Source organism: Oryza sativa, chromosome 8 (assembly GCF_034140825.1).
Source record: "Oryza sativa Japonica Group chromosome 8, ASM3414082v1".
NCBI lineage: Eukaryota > Viridiplantae > Streptophyta > Magnoliopsida > Poales > Poaceae > Oryza > Oryza sativa.
The window spans coordinates 8,348,584-8,373,150 of record NC_089042.1 but is presented as its reverse complement, the minus strand read 5'-3'; the positions used below and the strand labels follow the sequence as shown (position 1 = coordinate 8,373,150).

At 40.8% G+C, this 24,567-nt stretch overlaps 2 protein-coding genes and 3 long non-coding RNA genes across 9 annotated transcripts; 2 read left to right on the top strand and 3 right to left on the bottom strand.

Annotated features, from left to right (window-relative positions):
• Positions 1–8,497: 8,497 nt before the first annotated feature.
• Positions 8,498–12,483, bottom strand: LOC136351460 (uncharacterized). 3 transcript variants are annotated; one of them, XR_010734601.1, is made up of 5 exons: positions 12,245–12,483; positions 11,414–11,602; positions 10,675–11,329; positions 9,271–9,544; positions 8,498–9,029 (listed from the first exon to the last, which is right to left on the bottom strand). It is a non-coding gene; the product is annotated as an uncharacterized lncRNA (long non-coding RNA). The 3 variants fall into 3 exon arrangements; XR_010734602.1 differs by having other exon boundaries at positions 10,675–11,318; XR_010734600.1 differs by having other exon boundaries at positions 10,675–11,299.
• A 256-nt stretch (positions 12,484–12,739) lies between these two features.
• LOC9266931 (uncharacterized) lies at positions 12,740–16,386 on the bottom strand. Of its 3 annotated transcripts, none has more exons than XR_001548386.3 (6): positions 16,196–16,386; positions 15,903–16,075; positions 15,026–15,383; positions 14,823–14,939; positions 14,450–14,520; positions 12,740–13,760 (listed from the first exon to the last, which is right to left on the bottom strand). It is a non-coding gene; the product is annotated as an uncharacterized lncRNA (long non-coding RNA). The 3 variants fall into 3 exon arrangements; XR_001548389.3 differs by having other exon boundaries at positions 15,026–15,362; XR_003243845.2 differs by lacking the exon at positions 12,740–13,760 and adding an exon at positions 13,979–14,294.
• A 1,719-nt stretch (positions 16,387–18,105) lies between these two features.
• LOC9268707 (F-box protein SKIP14-like) lies at positions 18,106–19,755 on the top strand. Its single transcript, XM_066303702.1, has 4 exons — positions 18,106–18,252; positions 19,085–19,292; positions 19,325–19,419; positions 19,582–19,755. Exons 1-4 carry the CDS (start codon positions 18,250–18,252, stop codon positions 19,717–19,719), a joined length of 444 nt encoding a protein of 147 aa, XP_066159799.1. The 5' UTR covers positions 18,106–18,249; the 3' UTR covers positions 19,720–19,755.
• A 99-nt stretch (positions 19,756–19,854) lies between these two features.
• On the top strand, positions 19,855–20,356 carry LOC136351457 (uncharacterized). Its single transcript, XR_010734591.1, has 2 exons — positions 19,855–19,991; positions 20,089–20,356. It is a non-coding gene; the product is annotated as an uncharacterized lncRNA (long non-coding RNA).
• A 397-nt stretch (positions 20,357–20,753) lies between these two features.
• LOC4345016 (uncharacterized) lies at positions 20,754–23,423 on the bottom strand. Its single transcript, XM_015793193.3, has 2 exons — positions 22,896–23,423; positions 20,754–21,790 (listed from the first exon to the last, which is right to left on the bottom strand). Exons 1-2 carry the CDS (start codon positions 23,110–23,112, stop codon positions 20,829–20,831), a joined length of 1,179 nt encoding a protein of 392 aa, XP_015648679.1. The 5' UTR covers positions 23,113–23,423; the 3' UTR covers positions 20,754–20,828.
• Positions 23,424–24,567: the final 1,144 nt, after the last annotated feature.

The window sequence follows — 24,567 nt, the reverse complement described above, 5'->3', positions numbered from 1 at the left end:
TGTGAAGCTAGCCGGAAAACCCCTGAACGTTTCTCTTCTTGAATGAAATCGCTTAGCACCTAAAAAGAAAAACAACTTTTATGAAAAAAGAAAGGGGGGAGAAACACCTGGCGCGCAGCTACATGTACACCCACCATTTTCTTTTCTTTCAATAAAATTAAGCTTGTACTTCCTCCGTCCCAAAATAAAGCTATTTTTGAGGTTGGCATAGGTATTAAGAAAGTAGGTGAGAATAATTGGAGGAAGTGTGTGATTGGTTGAAAAGAGAAAGTAGGTGAAGAAGAATGGTCGTGATTGGTTGAGAGGAGGAGGTAGGTGAAGAAATAACTTTATTTTAGGACAAGACACTGTGCTAGAAATAGCTACATTTTAGGACGGTGGGAGTAGTACATTTTAATCATCCACTAAATCAAGCATGATCGGCTTAATTCCTGATCAGAACTTGGTGGTGGCGCAGGACCGCGTGCAGTGGGATACGCATGATTTCATCATGCACGACGCCCATGAAAAGAGAACACAGTACATGTGGCAGCATGTATGGGAATGGATAGCACTAGCTAGCTGGGCCCCCCGTGACAGGCACGGGCTCCAGGAAGAGACCAGCCGACGTTCACGGGTTCTCCATATGGCATTGGGTATACCTGTCCCTTGTTCCAGACGTTACTACTGTCTAGTGCTGTCTGTGACAGGTTTGTTTGGCAAATGGAATTTTTCGGCAGATCAGCCGGTTGCCCGTGCACACTTCACCGCGCCCAATTGCGAAAATGCATGTGATTCTCGCGAGGTTTGGTTGGTGCGACACGCACATCCTGAGACTGAGAGGCCGGGTTTCTGTGCATGTCCGTCAGGCCGTCTGCTGGTGTTGACCTACCAACCGTCCCCCAGTTTGGTTCGGTATACGTGTGCGTCCGGGAAGGGCGGAAGGCTATAGCCATTGATCACTTTTCGATTGCCCGATATGTCTGTGGTGAGAGAAATCAATGCCCGATCGAGCCTATGTTCGTCATGCACACATTGGCTGTGTTTAGTTGGATCCAAAGTTTGGATTTTGATTAAAATTAGAGATGATGTGACTGAAAAGTTGGGTGTGTATGACAGGTTGATGTGATGGAAAAGTACTGAAGTTTGGATCCAAACTTTGGATCTAAACTCAGCCATTGTCTAGCTAGCCATGCATCACATTGTTAATTTGTGCATGTTTTGCTTCCAATTTTGAAAAGGGAAGGACAGTATATACGCATCAGGTTCAGGTTCTTGACGGCGCATACAGATATGCGGTGTACTGCAGCTTAGAGCGATCGAGCCCATGTGCTGTGTGGGACGCGTTGTCCCCGGAACATGCATACGCTCCGCGCGCCGGTGGACGCGGCGCGGCGCGGCGCGGTGTATGCAGCGCAGCGAGGAAACAGCCTGTACGTGTGCCATGCTGTTGCTGCTGTACGCGTACGCGCGTCGCCGCCGCACTGTCTCCCTCCCGTGGTCTCTCTCTCGCGCGCGCGCGGCTACGGTTGCTGGTGAGCCCGTTGAAAACGCGCGCGCGCGCGCGCACCGGCACCGCGTCGTGTACCTAACCGATTTTCCACTGCAAAATCAAAAGCGAGAGACGGGCTAGCTAGCTGCATCATCATATCAATGCACACCGCACATGTATCATTGCCCGCGGTTTAATTTCCAGCGCAGACTGCAAATTAACAGGCTAAATTCGGCCAAAAGGGAGCAGCTAGCTTTTAGTACGTTTTTTTAAACATTTTATATAGATGTTCCTTTAAAATATTAAATATATATATTTATCAAGTTTATAATAATTAAAAACTCATTAACTATGTGTTAAAGGTTTTCTCGTTTTATGTGCATCAACTTAATCTTCATGTTTCATCAGTTTCATATAAAAGGAAAAACGAGCTAAGCTAGCGATATGTGTATGCATCATATCGCAACCACTTTCCCATGTAGCTCTCGATCGCGAGATCATCACCAACTAACAGCAAATAATTAAATGGACAGCACCAAAGCTAAGCTCCAACATAACAACCCTGCATTATGCATGTGTGTACATGTACTCTGTCTACTGCGTGCCACCAGGAAGATCATTCAATCAGAGATTTTTGTGCCTAATCATTGGGCTTCTTCCATAATGCCTGATTGCCTTGCTATTAGCAAAGCTAGCTCCATGCTGTATGTGCGTATATGTCCATAAAGATCAATCTACAGCACAACTCCTGCACTAATCGCTTTTTGGATAGGCAAACAAGTACTGCATTCAAACCTATACGAGAAGTATATGTATAGTGCACATTACTGCCAAATTGGTTAGCACATGGGTCATCTTTGCAGCTGTTGTCCAGGTTAGTTTTGAAGATGCATGGAACATTCCAACGACCTTAATTTATACTCTATGCACCGTCACAAATGAATGTTCTGTCAACCTTTTCATTCTTTGACCACTAATATAATACTTGATGGAAGCTGCAAAGTCTGGGGCTTTTAACTATTTGCCACTTTTAGATTTGGCAAATAACTATTTGCCATCCCTATCTCAATGACATGTGGGTCCACATGTGTCTATGACATGTGGGTCCATTGGCAAAAAGTTAATTGCCACATCTAAATGTGGCAAATGGTTAAATATCTCGCAAAGTCTTGATTTGTAGTGTCCAAAATTTATCCGGCCAAAACTTGATTTCTAAGGGTTATAACCACTCAGACTAAGAGCAGTTTAATAGTATAGCCAACTACTAGCTCCAATTCATCTATAGCCAATCTAATAGCTCATTTATACAATAGTACATACTATACTATTAATACCTGGTCCTACCTGTCATACGCACACTGCGTCTTGGAGTCCGTGCTACAGCTAGCTACAAATCTATAGCTCGTTGCTCTTCTCTCTTCTTATTTATCTCATTAAAATATATTTGCAGCTGGCTTATAGCCTGCTATTGTACCTACTCTAAGGCTCTGTTCGTAAGTGCTCGTTCCCAACTCCCTTCGCCTCGTTTTCCACGCATACGCTTCCCAAACTGCTAAACGGTGTTTTTTTTAAAAGTTTTTATACAAAAGTTGTTTAAAAAATCATATTGATCCATTTTATTAAAAAAATTGGCTAATACTTAATTAATCACGCGCTAATGGACCGCTCTGCTTTCCGTGCGCACTGTTCCTAGTTGGGAACCTCCAGCAGCGAACAGAGCAGGCTAAGTTTGGTACCGAGGTTAAGCAAGGATTTTTCGCCGTACGTAAAATAACACAAACCATTAGCGTATAATTTATTAAGTATTATAAACATGAAAAATGGGTTTATTTAATTTTTTAAACGAAACCTTATATATATATATTTTTTACCGAAAACATACGTTTTAATAATTTAGAAAGTGCTAACAAGAAAGGATAAAGTTGACACTCTAAACTCACTATCAAACGGGGTCCAAGACATGTATCTGATGGGAACACGAAAAATACAACAAAGAGTATTAATGAGAAACACCATAATCATATTTCTTCCCACTACTAATTTGTCGGATATATAATTGCAAGGAAACAAGTGTTTGTGGGAGGGGAGGGAGGAATCAAGTACATCTATGCAAAGTTATATACTCTGGCCACCCCGGAGTAATAATGTTGGATTTGTCTTGCAATATATGTATATCGCTGTATAACTTTTTTTAGATAATGAAATAGTCATCTCGGCCTTTGCTCAAAGAGAGCTACAGTCTATTATTACAATCTAGCACTCTAAAACGAGTGTAGTTCAGAAATGATAGAAGAAATGACCACACAAAGGTAAATTTAACCAAAACAATATCGGGAGAACACATTATTGAAGTCTATTTGTGAATTTTCATCCATGATTGGCAAAAAGCTGCATAACCGTCGTCTCAAGCTTACGACATGCAGCTTTTAAAAGCTCACCGTCTTCATCACACCTTTATAGTTGTGCCCAAAACGGAAGCCAATAGGTTGCCCTGAAAATTACCTGCATATATGTAGCATATGGTGATTTGTCAAAAATCATATCATTCCTACACAACCACAGAGCCCAACCATATCGATGTATAACTAATATATGATTCCCATTATTTCCATGTGTATTACAATTAGAGTCTGTATATGTCCTCAAGATTTTGCATTACAAATTTTGGATAATCATCTAAAACGACCCCTCTTTTTTTGGACGACAAGGAATCAGCAATTATTTTGCCGAGGTTATCCATGGGGTAAACCATATATATCTCTTATTTCTGGCTGGTTTTAAAGTCCAGATAAAATAGTTTTAGCTTTATTTTGTTCTACAATTATACAAATCTGCTTTATATATTACCCTGTTTCTTAAAGAAAAGAATTCACAATCATGCAGATGTGCTTTAGTTTGTTCATCAATGCCTCTTCCAATTCAGATGGAATTGATGCCCACTCTCAGTTGTATTTTCTATACACTTTACAAGGGTGATTCCATCCTAATTTTTCCACGTGGTTGTTCTTGTGATAGATTAGATTTGACATGTATGCTCGCGGTTGCAGAGCTTGAGCCAATTTCAAGAGGGGGCCAAATAATTCCTACTAAATAGTTGAGTTTTCAACATGTAACTAGTGGAAAAAAAATATTTGCACGATATATTAAGAAAAAAAATTCATGTTATACCTAGGATTATTACAAGAATTAAAGAAAAAAAAGCCACACAAAACTGAAAAAGAAGAAGTAAAAGAGTGGACAAGCACTGCAAAAAGAGAGAAAAAATAGATCCGAAAGAGTGAGCTTTGAATGATTCGAACTCTCAACCTCCATGTTATATTTTACTCCCTTTATTCCATAATATAAGGCACAACTACTTTTTAGAGATGTTCCATAATATAAGGCATACATACATGCATGCCATTAATTAACACATATTCTCCACTAAAATATTATTATTTAAATTATCCACTATCAAGATCTCTAATTTTATTGGGTGCATGCATTACATTTATTTGATTAATCTAAACTATGAGGTGATAATAATTATTTCTTAATCTTTGGGCTTAGGGTGGTTGTGCCTTATATTTTGGAATGGAGGGAGTAAAAAAAAGAAAAGAAATGCAAAAACTTAAAAACTTATATACGAACTTACATGTTGTATAAGAAGGCCATATAAAAATTTTCATATTTTTTAGACTTCTAATGAGATAATTAAATTGTAAATCTTGTGTGTGCATAAGGATATTTTTAGGTATTTTTGAAAAAAAGGCCTAACCCAATACCGTATCGTAGAATAATTGATAAAAAAGTCACTGGTATATTATAGAAAGAAATAATATCAGTGGCAAATTATTAAATTCAGACAAATTCAGTAGTATAAAATAGATTTATCTCATTTATTTATATCGGTCTAATCTTTCGAATGCACTACTCATAAGAATAAGGGGACGTATGTGTGTTCGTAGGGCTGAGTAACGCATGCGTGTTTATGAGGGGGAAAAAATCATAATATCAGTGCAAGAGGGTCCTCCTGTTGACCTTGATCTTTCTCTTACTCAAATAAAATTTGAAAAATTAATTAAAAGTGCAGTGGCCCTAGTGTCTCATTAAGGAGGACAATAATGCACATAGATGCAGGGAGTCCATCGTACCTCTTAATGCACAATTAACCAAACAAGAGCATGGGTACCAACATGTTGAGGGATCCACCGGATCATGACCATTCGATCAACTGTGACGACCAGATAACCTGGAGTCATGCGTGTACCCACGTAGACATGGCCCCATGAACAATTTCTTTTTCTCCGAATAAATCACCCAAATCAAGCACCGAACAATTTCTTTTCTCCTCAGTGCTGCATGAAGCCCTTAGAGCAGGTACAATAGCAGGCTATAAGCCAGCTGCAAACATATTTTAAAGAGATAAATAAAGAGAGAGGAGAGCAGCGGACTACAGATTTGTAGCCAGCTGTAGTACGGACTCTAAGACGCAGTGTGTGTATGACAGGTGGGACCAGATATTAATAGTGTAGTATATAACTATTGTATGGATGGGATATTAGATTGGCTATAGATGAATTGAAGCTATTAGTTGGCTATACTATTAAACTTGCTCTTATAGTCCCTCCAAACAAATCACCGAAATCTGACAAAAAAAAAAGAGTAAGAAATATAAATTATAATTTTTTTTCTAAAATCTTAGAGGAAATGATAAACCAACTTATGGACTCGACGATCCCAAAAATGTGAAACTGAAACTTTCGATTAAGAGAGCAACAAATTCCAATAAATAAATACAATTTGGATGGAGACGGCTTAATTATACATGTACAGTATGACAGGCCCCCCTCCAAATTAAACTAGCACGACTATTTCGTGATTATAGTGCCTGCTAATTGCCATCGCTGATCGCTGTCAGTATGTAGCAGTACTGTAGCTGCAAGCAAAGCAAAGATGTGTTTGGTGTGCCGTGCACCTCTCCATCTCCATCTCGATGCTGCTCGATCGGAAGGCTATCCTGAATGATGGATAGTCCTAATTGTTTGGATAGGTTTCTCCACGTCGACTTTCACTTGCTTCCACTCAGGTGGGGCAGGACGTACGACACTAGGACACTAGCTGAAAAAAAGGCACAAGTCCTTTGGAATTGTAGGGCATAATTTTACAATTTCTGTATGGCTCAGATTGTTTCTTTTGAAAATTCATTAAACTCCTATGCAGCACTAACTTTTTTGTTTGAAAGAAAAAGGAAATTTTTTACTAGTATTAAATAATTACATCAAGATAATACACAGTTATTTTAAGACCACTCTTAACCTCTATATGCATCACTGAATGTATAGTTTCGTCAAAAAACCAAGTCTACTATGGAAAGGGTTTCTATGAGAGAGTTTAACTGATTTGCGTGAAAACTCTACAAATTACTGCAAAAAGATTTTAGTTTTTTCTACTACTAGCATATTCATATTGTCCCTACGATGCAACGGGATTTTAATTAAAGAAGATTATTATCAACCCATTATTACCATCATTTCCTTCATACATCATTTCTTAATTTCTCTATATATGTATTTGTTACTAACATGTGATCCTTCATACCCTCAGACTATTCTTTTTTCTTTTAATAAAATGTAATGAATTGATAGTGGAGGTGGTTGACACGTGGACCCTTTGGTCCTACTTGTCATTTTTCTTTTTCAAATAGTATGGAGTTGGTGGTGCAAGCTATGGCAGATTCATCACTCACCATCATCACTGCTCTCTTTTATAAGAATAAAAATAATTTTATATTAACGAGCAAGGTATCACTTTTGAGTACACCTCCTCTTTCACATAGAAATGTGAAGCTTGCCCTACATGTGGACACCGTGCTAGTACCAGAGCATCTCCAACTCCAAGAGTTCCGTATGGCCGTATACATGGCTCCTAAAGCTTAACTTTAGGAATTAAGTCACAATCTAGGCCTTCAATAAAATACCCATAAGCTCTCTAATTTTGTACTCACGCTTAACATCGATGCCTTACCGAGCCAAATATTGGGCACGTATCGGCACTCCTGGTGTCGATTCAGCCACTATCGTTCGATCCGCTTGGTAGCAATGATCTCTCCCTCGCAAGGAAAAAAAAAACAGAAACAGTTTAAAGGAGGACTCACTTAAAACCAAATTTAGGATTACTGTTGGCGGAGAGGGTGATTTGTTGGTCTAATTCTTTTAAGGATGGCCCAAATCAAGAATTTCTAGTGTCAAATTTTAGTATACTCTTAAAGAGATGCTCTAAGATAAGATTACACACAAAATTACATCCATGCATGCATCGATCTCTTTTTCCATGCTGATTTGATTTTAGGATGCGGCATAATTTTAAAATTTCGATGTCAATTGTAAAATTATGTGACATTTCCATGCAGTGCTAAGTATGTAGTTTCTTTTATAAGAGTAAGCCTCTTTTTGAACAGAGTATATTTGTAGGATTCCTACAAGAATTGAACTAATTTTCCATGAACTTTCTTTTTTTGAAAAGACGTTCTTGTGTTTCAAAGGAATACTAATTTATTGTTCCACTTCAAAATTTTGTTTCAGAAGGTATTGCCGAGGTTTAGGATAATAACTTTAGGGAAAAATCCAAATAACGCACCTTTTCAATCTCCCCTACAAATTAGTTTTGTAACTTCCCTCCTCTATCTAGTTTTTAGTGATTCTCATCGCACTCCTTAGCGATTTCTCTAGCATATGGTGAGCGAATTAAGACCCTATGTTCTCTCTTATTGGACATAAGATTTAATACGCCTTATCTAATAATTTGAGGTCATTGTCATGTTTTATCGCCGTATCTTTGGTGAAATTAAAGCATGCAAAAGCAAAAACAAAATGAAAAGTAGCTTTGGTGTCAAGAGGCAACTTAATGGGAGACCCATAAGGCATGAGAAATTGCTGAAAACTGGATAGAGGTGAAAAGTTGAAAGAGAAAATGAACTTGTGTGGAGTGTTTTGTACCAAAATAATTTGTCGGGGAGAGATTAGAAATATGAGTGACTTTTAGAGGTATTTGGAATTTTCCCCATAATTTTATAGAGGCAATCGGTACCACTTCATGTTTTATGATTAGTAAATTCTCCCATCTGTGGACACACATCAAACCGTACACATGCTACGTGGCTAAGATAAGATTAGGAGCAAATTAAACTACATCCATGCATCTCTCTTCCTTTGTTCCCATGCTGATTCGATTTTGAGCTGATCTTGATCGGTTGTTCAAGGGTTTCTACCACGAGAGGGGCCCACATGTCCGGATCACCTTGGGCACGCACCCAACGGAATGGGCCCCAAAAGTGGCAGTTGGAACAATTGCTGGCCGTGGCCCATGAGCTGAAAGGCACTGGTAACGGAAAACACCGGCCCAATCTAGAGGGCTCCTGTGCTGACACGTGAAAAAATGAACGGTCAGGATTGCCTGCATCTCCATCGTCTTGGCATTCCAAAGACCAGGAAAAAAATATTTTTTTAATTTGGAGGCTGACCCTCGGCCAGCTCGGACTCTCACTGAGGCTGGTTTCATCGATTTGTGTTGTGTCCATCTGAACAGAGAAAAGAAAAGGATAGTATGAGTAATGTTTATACATCAAATAAAATTTCAAAAAACCATGAATGGAAAAAATAACCCAGTCATAAATAAAACCATCTATTCCGGTTGATATATTAGGGATGCCCATCATGAATAAATCTTCTGAAATATCTAATCTGATGTTCTATCTACTCCATTTAATTACTCTGGAAAAGGGAAAAGACAAGATGGAACAGAAGTAGAGAATGGCATACCTTGCTGCATGCATACACTACATTGCAAAATATTTGAGAATGATGAGGTTGTTTTCCAAACAATATTGCAACGTCCTTGCAAGGTGCCAACTGGGTACCAAGATGGGCATCCTAGACAGGCAGGTTCAGAGACAACAAAGAGAACACTCTTCTTGCATGAGGCCATTCTCCTTCTACCAAATAAGACTGTCCAGTAATGACTCTTTGCAATGACTCTTCAGGTCTAAATAGAGAGGTTCCCCTCTGCCGTCCAAGGTGCAGATAAACACATTAACTGCAACATAGGAGGTCAATAAGACAACAACATTAGTGTAAATGACAAGCATTTCTTTGGTGTACAAGAAAACCAGAGGGAGACTAGTAGCAACACAGGTAAATGTTAGATGGCATAGAAAATTACTATCTGTAAGGGTCTTAACTGTATCTAGCATATGATGTTCAAAGGAGGAAACCTCATCATATTAGCGTATGGGAACTAAAAGATCCACTACATAAAAGCAGTGACATGAGACCCATAAACACTACAGGGAGCACTACGTGAAGTTATGACATCAGAGGAATTATTCATGGAAGCAATGGCGTCAATCTCAACAAGAACTGCTTGCAAATTTACATAATATGAGAGCAATTTAAGCCCAACTAATTGAAGTGCAGAACAAAGTTTGGCTGCAGAATTGGCGCTAGACAAGATGGTAGAGGCTATATAGCATTAGGAAACTGTAAAATTAAAAGACATGGGGAGGACATATCTAGCTAACTAGGGATTAATTGTAGAAATGGCTGAAATTAGCAAATGAGACGTCAAAGCTGAATAATAAGGTTCTGCATGGGCAATCAAGACAAAATTTTAACCTCTAAAGTAAAATGTTGGTCTTAGTCAAGTAGTGATTTCACTCAAAGCAAAGACAAATTAAGCATGATCAGTAAATATTGCTGTTTGAGCACATCCCATGCTTTCTTTCAGAATACCATCTGAGTTCTCATAAGAAATTTTGCACCAAATTTCTTGGAACTGATTCTGACAAATGAGGAAACAAACAACGAATTGTGAAGGAAGTATTACCAGCTCATGCTTCAAAACAAATGTAACACTGAAAAGTTGGGGAAGGACGAAAATTGTCAGTCCTCCCCACCAATTTGTTTTGGGGAAAAAAAAAACTTGCCACCGATCATTTGAGTCAGCTAGAAAAATCGAGAAAAAATGTCTTCTGGTGACAAATTTCTGCTTTTTTAATTTGTTTCTTTCTTACGAAAAGAATCAGTCAGCCATACCAAAAGGTTTCAAAAGGATGTTGGAGACATTTTCCCTTTCCCAATTTGCATGTCCTATCTGAATGAAACTAAATTATGCAGTACACCAGACCTAGCAAAAATATTGCTCCAATCAGCTACAGCTAAAATTACCGGTAGTCAGGTTTGAGCACCCATGTTGCACCATTTGTGCATCTTTACAACACTGCTATTTCCTTCAACAGATTCTGAAACCGCACCATATCGCTGCACAAAATGCAGTTCTTTAAATGTTCAGTTATTGCTTGCAGAGCTGGCTCAAGACTGAAGGTGCACATTGGCGAATTAGGACTGAGACTGAATAATAATGTTCCTAGTAGAAGAGCTTGATGCATGGCCTTTCTATGATGAACTTGGTGTGTGATTGGAAGCCAGTCCCAGGTTGAGCTGATGTTCCAGATCCTCTTTATCTTTTTCTTTGTAGCGAATTGCAAAGGGAAGTTCAAGTGCATCTGAAGCAGCTCCTCACATTCCAGGTATCCTAACTAAAAGTTTGTCAGACTTTGGCCCTGCTATTCGAAGTTTGTGATGGCTGAGAAGAGCTCATTAAACCAGTGCCTATTGAGGTGTTGACTTAAACTTCAAGAACACAGAGGATGGTGCCCTGGCACACCAGCTCTTCCAGTCCAAGTAGCAACAGAAAAACTATCATGACTTCTAATTGGAGTCAAGCTTCAACTGCCGTTTGTGCCACCTGTTAAGCTTCTGCTTCTAGGTGCAGCTTCTGGCCATCGTTAGCCTGCATTATGACATCATGACTAATTGCACTCTGAGAAAATTAGGAAAAAAATCATTTTCAGAAACAAAAACTGTGACAAATTATTTACGTTAGGGATCAGAAATTAGTGCTTACATGAATCCAGAGCATCAGAAAAAATATGCAAAATGTCGGGTTCTTCGTTCATGCCGGGATGAGCTATGGTCTGTTTTTTCCCCATGCCATGCCTGGATGAGTTTGGTTCAGCCTCAGGGGTCGTCTGCACATACATGATCTTGTCGCTAGTCATTTGGAATCTTGATATTCACATCTTCAGACAATTGGCTGAAAATATTGGAGGTTTCAGTCAAACATTTACTGAAATTATTGGATGATCAGTCTATATACTATCACATGGAGTATGTTGTATATGGAGGAGTGTTACGAAGTAATCGAACTATTTTGCAATTGGTTCAATTATCCCATGAGTGAGTAGCAATGAGTTCAACAGGGGAAAAAAATAAATCTAATGTTACAAATTTCAAAAAGCCAAGCGCTAGTGTCTAGCGCTGCCTCCACCGAGAGACCCGACTGTGTGCCTCTATAGGGCATCTTTTCGGCAGGGGGTCGCCTGCCGTAGGGATCTTTTCACTGCTCCTTTTTTTTTTTTTTTTGCAGCTGGCCGGCAGGGGGTCGCCTGCCGTGCCCCAGTAGGGGATCTTTTCACTGCTTTTTTTTTTTTTTTTTTTTTTTTTTTTTTTTTTTTTTTTGCAGCTGAAACGGTAGGGCGGATACACGCCCTACCGCTGCCCATTGCAGTCGGGGTGGGCGTCTCTGGGGTGGCGATGGAATAGGATCAAATCGAGCTAATAAACAGGTCGTGTTGTCTCAGAATCGGCGATATGGTACAAAACTAATTTCTATATGGATTCAGTCCGAGCCAAAGAACAGCGCGCATATCGACCTAGGAGTAGAAGCGAAGCATACCTGCTCTCCACGAAAGCCCCGCGGCGAGGGGCGCCGTCGATCTAAGCCGGTGCAGAATCTTCGCGCCGCCGATGCCGGCATGCCGCGGAGAGTACACCGGAGATCCACATCCTCCTGGGGTTTTGACGGCGCGTCCGCAGCCAGCTGCTCGCCGCCGGAGCCGGAATTGGGGAAGCGGCGTCGTCGGGGGAGAAGAGGAAGCGACAAGGTGAGGGGGAGATCGAGGGTTCCCATCGTCCATCGTCCCATCGAATCACAAGTGTCGATGTAAGCCACGGGCTGGGCTTCTCTCTTCACGCCTGGGCATCAAGCCCAAGCTGCTGCAGGCCCAGTCCACGCCTCTTTTTGTTTTCTTTTCTTTTTTTTCTAAAGGAATTTTTGTTTGTGCTCAAATTGGTAATGCGGTTGTTTGGTTTTAGCGCGCGGTTACAAGATAAAATAAGTAAGCCAAGGCTATATTGATTTGTTCACGAAGGCATGTAGCCTGCCCAAAAATTTGGTAGAGGACAATAGAATCAGTACTAGGTTTCTCAGGAAATGTTTACATATCTGCCGATGATAGACTTTGTCCTCTATCGGTACATCTCTAGTTTTCCCAGTTTTCCATGCACATTCCCTAGCCTACTCAACAGATGATTTAATCTGGTATGGTTATTAGATACAAATGAAAATTTGCAGAGAAATTTACTACTGAAAATAAAATCACGTGTAAACCGGAAATTAATAAATAGCAAGGCTTTACATTTGGGTATGATCCAAACCATTCATATGCCAGGTCATCTGTCACTAGCATCCAATCCAAACTCGGCAAGTCGATTAGAAATTTTGCAAGGATCTTAGCATAAATGTCTCTAAAACCCAGGCCATCTTGTTTCTTTGCCTTTTTCAGTTTATCCCAACTGATCCAATGCGTTTTTTTTCTCCTTCTCTTGCTGGATCCACCAATACCTAGAAATGAGAGTGCTTATCTGGTCACCTTTGTCAAATCAAAATATGCCATGGTGTAGATAGGGATAGCTTGAGCAGCTTTGATCATAATCTCCTTTCACCTGTGAATTCTTTGCCAGACTCTTATCTTTTAGATACTCAAGAGCTTCAGCTCTAGATTTTCTAATATACATTGGAAGCCCCAGATATTTCTCATTTTGTGTTCCCTTTGTTATGTGCAACGTTTGCATCACCTCGCTTCTCTTCTGATCCCTAGTGTTCTTGTTGAAAATTACAGCTGACTCATATCATTCGCCCTGAAGACAACTCATATAATTGGAGAATTCCTTGCAATTGCATTGCATCCTCCCCATTTGCACGAATCAGAATTAAAGAATCATCGGCAACAGCAGGTGAGAGATGCTTGGTGCTCCTGGGCAAATTTTAACCCTGCCAATTCTTCCTTCATTCTCTGCCTTCAGTAATACAGCAGAAAGCCTTCAGCACAGAGCAACAAATATGGTGATAATGGATCACCTTGCCTCAATCCAAATGGTTCTCCTCGTATACAGTAAACAACCAAGTCCAGCTATATTTCCATGATAAAAACATCAGGATACCAATTAGCAAACAACATTTACCACATATTTAGCAGTAGTTGACAAATACCTAGCACTGATTCCCCGCAAAAAAAAAAAAAAAAAAAAAAAAAAAAAAAAAAAAAAACCTAGCACTGATGTTCGAAGAAGGATAGCATAGTATATGGGAATTAAAAATTCACTACTTCTGCATAAGAGCAAAGACCCGAAACAAAAAATACTAAGGATCGATTTATGGAGGCAATTATATCAACAGCCTGGACAGGTACTGCATGTAATTGGAAGTGCAATTCATAACCATTACATAATCGATTTATGAGAGAAATTCAAGCCCAACTGATTGAGGTGCAGAGCAAAATGTTTGCTAAAGAATTGACGCTACATGTGAAAGCTGTAAAATACAAACATGGAGAATTTTTTTTTCCCATTTTAGATAAACATGGAGAAGACTTATGTAGGCAGGGATGAACTGTACAAAATGGTTGAAACAAACAAACGAAACGTCAAAATTGAATAATAAGTTCCTGCATGGGCAATCAGAAAAATGAAATTACAATGCTGGTACTAGTCAGATAATGTATGCCTAATATCAAGTCCAAGTGTTGAGTTCAGTTACTTCTTGCTATCTCAAAGCAAATAACAAATTAAGAATGATCAGTTAATCATTCTGTTGTCATACCTTTTTCACGTGTACACTCTATACCAGGTTCCCATAACAAACTTTGCACCAAATTTGTTGGGGCTCATAATCTGACAAATGAGAAAGAACGAATTGTGAAGGAAGTATTACCAGGACATGCTTCAATACATATATGGCAATGAAAGTTGGGAAAGAACGAATTGTTGCAGTCCTCTAGTCAATACCAAATGTTTGTATTCCAGTATGTACAACATGTCAACTACATGTTCTTGTTTCAGATTTGTTTCTTTCCTACAAAAGAACCAGCTAGCCATACCAGAAGGTTTTAAAAAGACATGGGAGACATTTCCCATAAATCAAATTTGCATGTCTTATCTGAATGAAATTAACGTTTGCTGTATGCTATACTAACCAAACATTGCTATGGTCAGCTTCAGCTAAAATTATTGGCAGTTATTCTTCAGCATCCATGTTTCAGCTTTTAAGCCTCTTTGCGACAGTGCTATTTCCTCCAGCATATTTATGTACTCTGAGAAAATTAAAAAAGGACAGTCATTTTTACAAACAAAAATCGAGGAAAATCATTTGACTTAAGGATCAGAAATTATTGCTTACATGAATCCCTGAGCAACATAAAAGACTCTTCAAAATGCTGGATTCTTCATCTACCTAATCAGAACTATGCTGCTATGGTCTATTATTTCCGTTTCCATGCCTGGACAAATTCAGTTCAGTCTCAGGCTCTCAGCGGTTGTCTGCAACTCTGCACATACCTGATCTTGCTGCTTTGCAACCTTGGTAATCACATCTTCAGACAATCGGCTGAAAATATTGGATGTTCCAGCCAAATCTTTACTGTCATAGACTTGCAGCGTGAAAAATTCATCATGTCTCTAGCTTTAAAAGATCTCCTCAGGTGTAGCTTGCTGAATTCTCTGTGCACTTCGCAAGCCTAACCCGCAGAGAATTTAATCTGTTAAGTATGGTAATATGATAATTCAGATACAAACGCACATTTTACAGAAAAAAATACTATTAAAAATAGAATTATATATAAGCCAAAATTCGGTGATTAAATGACAAGGCATTACTTATACTATGCTAACCATAGTATCTGCAGAGTACGATACAAAATTATTCATGTGCCAAGTCATCTCTGACAGGTATCTAGTGGAAACTTGGAAATGCAGTCGGTTAGAAGTTTTGCGTCTTAAGGCCAAATTGCTAGCAGTAAGGGCATATCAAAACAGCAATGTATCTCCTCTCCTCTCCTACCCTATCTTTAATGTTTTAAGACTTTATTTAAGCTTCTCTTGGCTTAAGACAAGGAATTGAAAAACGATTCAACAGAAAAAAGAATTTCATTCAAATTCACCTTATTTAAGCTTCTCTTGGCATAAGACAAGGAATTAAAAAAAAGCTAAGCACTAGTGTCTAGCGCTGCCTCCACCAGAGGCCCGACTGCATGTATATGCCGTATTTGACAACTTACCGTTGCCGTATTGGAGGGGATCTTTTCACTGCTCCTTTTCTTTTTTTTTTTACAGCCATTATTATAACCGGAAGGGGATACACGCCCAGCCGATGCCCACATTTGGGATCTTTTCGCTGTATTCGGTCGGGGTGGGTGCCCTTGGGGAGGCGATGGAGTAGAGTCGAACCGACCTTATAAAGAGGTCGCGCTTGATCAGAATCGGCGATGTGGGATAAAACGAGTTACTGGGATCGATCGGCGCCGAAGCGCAGCGCACGGACCGAGCTAGGAGTAGAGGCAGGCGGGCATACCTGGCCCCATCGGAAACCGGCGGCGAGGGCGCCGTCGATCTGGCCGGAGCTGAAGTTTCCCGCTGCCGTCGCCGAGACTACGCCCGCCGGATCGAGAGCCGGCTGCTCGCCATTGGACGTCGGGAAGCGGCGCCCTCGACGGAGGTCGGGAGGGGATCGATGAAGTATGAGGTCCAGTTCGCATCTGGGCTGCTTTTTTTTTTTCAAAACAACGGTTCATGGTTATTCATTTATGCTTTTCTTTTTCTGTTTGACTTGTGATCTGTTAAGAGTGCACATCGCTCCTTCCATTAAAAAAAACTATTTGTGACTTGTAATCGGAGGATGTGTCATATTTAGAATTAAATTTTAAAAAACTGTTCATTGAAATTTTTTTAGAATATTTGAGATGCACAATTTTTTACGAAAATATACTGTCGATCTCGTACAACCGTTGTGCGAAAATGATGTGAGCGTGACGTCGCGGATGGTCACAAAGTAAAAGTGTGAGACCGTGCGGTCTTATGGAACGAAAGTGAACCAAACAGCGATACCGGTGTCATGCCGATTTAATTAGTAATTAATTATCCTGATTAGTCAATTAACTAATTATTAATTAGTCGCTAATTAGGATAATTAATCACTTTTATTATTAGTTAATAGTTAATTAGGTAGTTAATCACTAATCAAATGGAGCCGTTAGACGGTGTCGCTGATTGGTTCAGCGAGACTGTTCCGTTCCGCGAGACCGCGCAATACCGTCCGCGACGTCACATCTATGTCATTTTCGCGTAATGGTTGTGCGAGATCGACGGTATATTTCTAAAAAAAAACTTGGATGAACAGTATATTTTCAAATTTAATTCGTCGTATTTGTACTAGGTTTTTTTACATGATGGAGAGGTTATGTTGTATGGAGTAATGGAATAATGCTACATTCATCTTGAAATATAAATTATAAATATATTTTAACTCTAAATTTAGACAAGCGCTCATCAAGATTCGAAGTTAGAGATATTTTAGTGGTATGGATATCACCACTAGCATTGTTTTCAAATGTGTTAGGCAACTTCGGCTTAGTTCTTTTTTAAACATTAGCCCATAATTTTTCTCTCAAACCTTGCTATACATATGATTTTTGCCTCATCCAAATAGTTTTGATCATGAGTTGACTTGTACTAATATATTGACGTGTAATTCTTTTGTGTGTTTGTGAAAAAGAGTTGACTTATAATTTTCTTTGGGCTGCATTCCAACCTATGTTTGGAATAAACTGATATGTTCCACACGAAACAAGGTAGGAGGTTATTAGTGAATAATTAATTAGATATTAACAATTATAAAATTGAAAATGAGTATATTTCATTTTTTAAAATAAACTTATATGTAAAAAGGTTTTGCAAACACACACCATTTAATAATTTGGAAAACGTGATCACGATAAATGATAGAATTGCAAAAGCTAAACGAACTTTCGAACTGAGCCTATATTGCCCTTATTTCATACTTATATGCTAGCCTATTTGGGAAAACAAAATTCTCAATGCGAAAAAAAAACACTCATTTGCATGATAGAATTATTTGATCACAAATTTGACAACTGAAATTTAAATTTTTAAATAAATTTCAGACCAAAATTGATGGAATGCAGACAATATTGCCACCAAAAGATCACCAATTGATGGCGATCTGCGAGGCCGTGCGGGTCACGGAGCGCGTCTGTGGGAGGAGAGGCGGGCCTCACGGGTGCGGCGGGTGGTGAAGAGCTCGGAGGCGCTCGTCATGGCGGGTGGGGGAGGGTGTGGCACACGTGGCGCGGTGGCGATGGTGCGAGACTGCGAGCTCCTGTCTCCTACCGGATGCAGCGATGGCGAGGGCACAGCCACGGAAGCCTCAGCGCGGAGATGGCGGCGACAGTGGGGGTACGGCGCAGAGATGGCGTCCCTCCCCCTCCCTCTCCTCCTCGTCCTTGGCCTCTTCGTTCCTTTTGTCGAATCTGGGAGACGGTGGCGGCGGGGACTGGGGCTCGAGGGAGATGATGGCAGATCCAGGAGGATGACGATAACGACGGTGGCATGGTAATTGAGTTCAGCCTGATCCGCGCTAATGTGTTTGATTCATTACCTCGTGATGTGATATTGCTGCTAATCCATGGGGATTAATTAGGTTTCTTGGGATCAAATTCGTGAGCTCTAGATTAAATTTGGTCTTTTTCGTGCTGTTTTTGGTTGTCTCGTTGATTAATTGATTTGGGGATTGGATAGCAGATCAGATTAGAAATCGGATTCGGTGGGAAAAATAGCGCCGGATAAATCGAATAACGCGGTGGTGACGGACGAAACAACGCTGGTGAAAAGATGTGACGATTGGAAAAATATCAATCTTTTAATTACTTAAGATTAAGACTTAAGATATTATTCACTTATCTGTATGCCTGCTAGATAATATTCTCAAAGTGAAACTAATTAGATGAGCCAATTATGCGAGGTCTGCAAGAGCTGTTGATTAGATGTTTTTTTGAGTAATAAATAAAAGCGAATCTGAATAGTGCTTACAGATATTTGCATTAGTACTTTGATTAGCTGACCGCAATTTGCATATGATTTCAAATAAATTGAACTTTGTTTTATATGACATGTAACATGATGGTGCAAAGTTGCTGAAGAGCACCTAGCGAAGTTATGCACTGCGATTTGTTTAAGTTGTTATGTTGTTTTAGTTTTTTCATAGTTGGAGCATCACTTAAGAAACCTTCTGCCATCAGTTTTGTGAACACCTTTGATATTTATATTTACATGTTTGTCAGTTTGACATTCTAATTGTAAATACATATTTGTCTATTCTGCCTTCTAGCTTAATAGAAATTCCTCTTGATTAATTTTTTTATCTAACACAAAATATTTCACGCAGCTGAGCATTTTGGGCTGCCCACGGTTAACTTTGGATGGCCTTATTTCCAATCTCAAGTCATTTAATACGAATGCGGTGTTTGGAATTAAGCACCTCAGAGTTGGAACACTCTTCAGTTTACGGAAGGAGCAGTACGAAGAGTTATTATCCTTGTTGAATACCGACAAGACACAGGAGGTGCATAATCGGGGGCCAAAGATTCCTTCATGCTAATCAGTTTTTATCAGATTGCAATGATGGATAGATATGCTCCTGATATTGAGATGTGCCCTATTTGTCAGAACTACAAACTTGTTTATGATTGCCGAGATGAAGGATGTGATGATAGAGGCCGAGTTTAGTTCCAAATTTTTTCTTCAAACTTTCAACTTTTCTATCACATCAAAACTTTCCTACACACACAAACTTCCAACTTTTCCGTTACATCGTTCCATTTTCAACCAAACTTCTAATTTTAGCGTGAACTAAACACACCCAAAAGATCAGGTAATTTCAAGGGTTGTGCTGTTTGCATACTGAGATGTTATGAGTGTGGAAGGTGTGTAGACAAGTTGGCATTCAAGGAGTCATTTTCTTTGGACTGGGTTTGCCCTAATTGTCAAGAGAAGAAGGATCTGTCTCCCCCAATGAAATAGGGGTTTGTCCCCCAACGAACACTCTTCCTCTGCTAACAGAGAACAGCGTGCAATGCTGTCATGCAAGCCATCTTAACGTATCATTTCTACTGAGAAAACAGACAAAAAAAACGATGAGTTTGTTATTCTTGAAGGCGCAGCCATCCTGACATGCTGCATTAGCTTCTTGCAAGAAAAAGAACAAAAAAAGAGTAGTTAGTTTGATTCAGCAAAAAAAAAAGAAAAAAAAAAGATTGTTTCGCTACTATCGTCTAACTGGTGACATTTCAGAGGTGAGTTTTTCCTGATTGCTTTGATGTTATACATCCCATTGAATTTAGTCTTATGTGAGAGATCATTTCCTATCTTTGGTTTGGGGTTGCTTCCAAGGATTGCTGTTCAAGAGCGGAAGCACAACGTGAACTTTACGTCAGTATTGCAGCAGCAGCTGATATTCTTGGAATGTTAAGATCGAAGATGAACTGCTCTCCTCCTCTCACGGTCTCACCAGAGCAAATAGAGGATTGCTGTAATTTACCTTATACATGCGTGCCGCAATGTTGATGTTGTGTAATTCTGAAAACATTTGTCACACTACCATGTAATTTACAACTACTTGCAGAGAAATAAATGACTTCTAACCAAACTTTTGCTTTCATGTCAATTTGTCAAGTATGGTGAATGGCCGTCCTCGTTGGTAACATGATGGGAATATCCTGGAAGCAAACAACACCTGTCGGAGTGAATTTCTGCTGTTTCGCGTAGTAGAGAATGAAAAAGAGAAGGCCAACTCAACAATTACATTTGGCAAATGAAAAGAAAAGAAAAACCAAAGTTCAGTTTGAGATCGTCACGTTGAGTTAGGCTATAGCACATAGGGGAAAAAAGCAAATTATATTTGTGCCTCTGTTTGGCTAATCTGCAAGTCTGCTTGATTCATTGCCACCTGTTTCAAGGATGAAAATCTGAGAAAACATGTGGAACTACGACAAGACGTATCATGGAACATTTTATACGCTCCAAAACCGCAGTAAAAACACCAACGATTTGAGAACTAGTCACGCAATTAAATGTTTTTGATTGAAAGAATAAATAATCAGAATACAGTGTGCAGCCATTGGCAGAGCTAATCATGGGAAGAATTCTACATGACCGCCAATATCCTTGCACAACAACTTGGCTTCAGAAGCAAGCTTCCTGCTTCTAAAAATCACCAGGTTTGTCAACCGGTGCTTGGGCTGTGGTTCAAAGGATCTAGCTTCGGCCTCCTTACCAAGCAGCACCAGCTCCCGGGCCGGCATCACATTCCCCCACCAGAAATCACGCAGGACTTCATGGATGAGCTCCCAGTATCCGCGATCTCGAGGTACTCGGAAAACGCTGCTTCCGTTGGGAGTCCAACAGTAGAGCTCGACCCAATCTCTGCCCATTATCTCCATCAGGCCCTGCACCTGTGGCATGTAATAGTATGGCATAGCGCGCCATGGCAGAGCGAGCTCAGGCTTACCCTTGTTGAACGGGCACTTGACTTCTAGGATCCCACCGTCTGGGTCACACCCTAGAACACCATCAGGTGAAGCTCCGAGCCAGCCAAAGTTGGCCTCAGTGTGCACTGCGAAGCCAAGGGAACCCACTGACCGTCCGGTGATGCTTGTGTACTGCTCTATGGCTACACTTTCATTCACCGTGCCCCAGTTCATGGCAGACCTCGCCGCATCCTCCAACTTGATTTCTGTTGATCCAAATACTTTCTCGCTCCACAGCTCTGACCGTCTGTTGCCAGCCCAGAAGCCCAAGGCAGTGCTGAAGGTGCTTGTGGTGAGCTTGTCCTTGCGGAGAGCAAACCATTCCTCTGATCGCTGAGCAACATCCGAAGAGTTCAGCTGGGAGGACACCACGAGAGCTGAAGATGGTGAGAGAGATAGCAGGGATGACTGGCTATAGATCTGCAATGATGAACCTGAGCAGCTCTGAGGAATATAGCCTTCAAAATTTCGTCTTGATGGCAAGAATGCAGGTGAGGTCAACCGCACACGAACTGTCGAGCGAAAGGCTGTTGGAATTGGCAGGAGTGTCCTGAACAAATATGAAACTGCGCAATGGTTAAACATCATGCTAAATGATGGTGCAGTCTGCATAAATATAGCATAGCTGAGAAAGCATACAGGAAGTGCTCAACAAGAATGGTTAACCTCTGAATGTGGCATACATGAAAAGCTATACTTATTTTTATATGATGAACATGCTTGGCTTTTTGCAAGAATAATGCAAGCAAGTAGCAAGGGTTTATTCCTTGATTGATTTTAGGAAGCAGGCTTGCTTGGGGCAAGTAAAAGTCTGGGCTAAAACTAAGAAAGAGATCCCAGCTTCTCAAGCAATGGAGTATACTACAATGAAGCAAACTCCAGGAAGATGAAAAACTGCAAATAGCTCTAACCTCTCACGCCGGACAACAAAGATTCCATTTACAGTTCGATCAAGGGATATTTGTCTCCTGCTTATTTTATCTATGTGTTATCAAATTATATAGGCCGAGCATACTTCAGTCAGTATTTAACATGAATCCAAGCCTCATGTATACTACTAAAACAATCTATTCAGGTGCAGTCCTGATGACGAGGTGAAGCTAAATTTAAGTCACACCCCTGATAAAGCTGAAGAATTGATAAGCGCAGCTATACACATGATATGAATTAGCAGGGTAATTTGAACAATTTTCTGAAGGCAAGCAAGAATTTCAGAAAACGAAATTACAGCTCATTGAGAGTATTGAAATCTTATAATCCTTCACATTTTCCCTTATCTCTTCATTTATCTTCTTTTTCTCCCAAAATCCCTTTGGCATTTGGCACAAATACTCAATTAACATGTATGCGCCCCAAAATCAACGCTAGGAGTGTCCTTGCCCCCAATTGCAAGATTCAGTTAACCAAAATGTACTATGCATCCTAATGGTCAATGGAGCATTTGGTTTCATTCCATACTTTGTTTTGTAGTTGCAAGCTCCTCCAGAGTTTCATGCCATTATTAAGCGTTCACTTCCCACCTAGTCACCACCAAAAGACATTGTCCTAAACCCCGATCTCCCGGTACTTCACCAAGCCCGTCTAACCACGCAGCACCCACCCAGGCACAAATGTCTTATGGCTACGAGGGAACAACCAAGAAAAAAAAAAAAGCTCCATCCCTTACAGTACCTGAAGCGGCCGGGCAGGCGGCGCGCCCAGCCACGCGCAGCGGCGGCGTCCTCCGGGAGGACGCGGCCGCGGCCGCCGGCGGGGCGCGGAGGCCAGCGGTCCGGGGCGGCGCGCGCCTCTGCGGCATATGGTCGAGCACATAGCGCGCGTCCAATAGAGTGGCACGGCGGCGGGAGTAGCAGCTGTGGGGAGGGGGTGCCCTTACTGCCGCTCTCATTCTGTCCCTCCTATTTATCCCCAAACAAAGATGGGAGCCGGGAGGCCGCCGGGCGCCGGCCGGACGCGCCGACGCGGGACAAGGGGCGGAGAGGGCGCGGCCGCGCGGGCGCCGGCGCGGTGCGCGAAGGCAGCGGGAGGCGCCGCCGGCCGGAAGCGGGAGGCGCGGCGGCGCGAGTCGCGGGCTCGCGGGAGCGCCGGCCGCCGGAGTCGCGGGCTCGCGGCGCGCGGGAGCGCCGTCGCCCGTCGGGAGTGGGAGGCCGGGAGAGTGAGTGGAGAAGGGAGAGAAAGATAGGTTTTTTTTTTTTTGCCAGGCTTTTTTTTTTTTTTGATAGGCCAACGAAAATGAATATACATGGTCTTCTCGTTAGGCTCGGTTCGGGAGGAACCTCTCCTCCCCGCACGTAAAATAAAGTCTCTCTTATTATATGATTAATTAAGTATTTATTAATTTTTTTAAAAAATAGATTAATATGATTTTTTAAAACAACTCTCGTATAGAAAATTTTTGAAAAAACACACCGTTTAGCAGTTCGAAAAACGTGCGCGCAGAAAACGAGGAAGAGGGGGTTGGGAACTACTACTACCGAACGCATCCTAAGAGCAGGTACAATAGTGGGCTATAAGGGCAAGTACTATAAGCCCCTACATATTGCCCCTAAATTTACCACATAAGATTAGATAATGAGGTGTAAGAGAGAAGTTAGGGCAAGTTTTAAAAAAGAGGTGGATGTTGCATCTAATCTTGATCACATCATCAACTGATAAATGTAGAGGTAACATGTACAATATATCACATCTATACTAATTCTAATACACTAGCCCCAATGTTTGTTTGTCCAATCTACTCTTCCCTCTCTCTCCTTTTGTCTTGAATTTTGTGTAGTGGTTGCGCCTCTTGCATGAGAGGTGGCTGCTTATCTCTCTCATCTCTTCTCTCCTCCACCTCACTATTTTAGCTCATGTGGTATCTAGGAGATTGTGCTTGGATGCCCATAGTACTTGCCCTTAGAAGAGAGAGAATGAGCCACCCCTCATGCAAGGGGCAAACTCTACACAATCTCTAAGAAAAATGCAAGATGATGTGAGAGTGAACTAATATTAGGATTTGTATGTTAGATGTGATATGTTGTATGTGTTACCTCTTAATTAATGAGAAGATGATATGGTCTAAATTAGATGTGACATCCACCTCCACTATAAAACTTGCCCTAAGCCAGCTATAAACATATTTTAAAGAGATAAAGAAAGAGGGAGAAGTGCAGCGGGCTACAGATCTGTAGCCAGCTGCAGCACGAGCTCTAAGACACAATGTGTGTATGACAGGTGGGACCAGGTATTAATAGTATAGCAAGCAACTATTGTATGAATTGGCTATTATATTGGCTATAGATGATTTGGAGCTAGTAGTGGACTATACTATTAAACTTGCTCTAAGCCAAATTCTAGGGTAGTT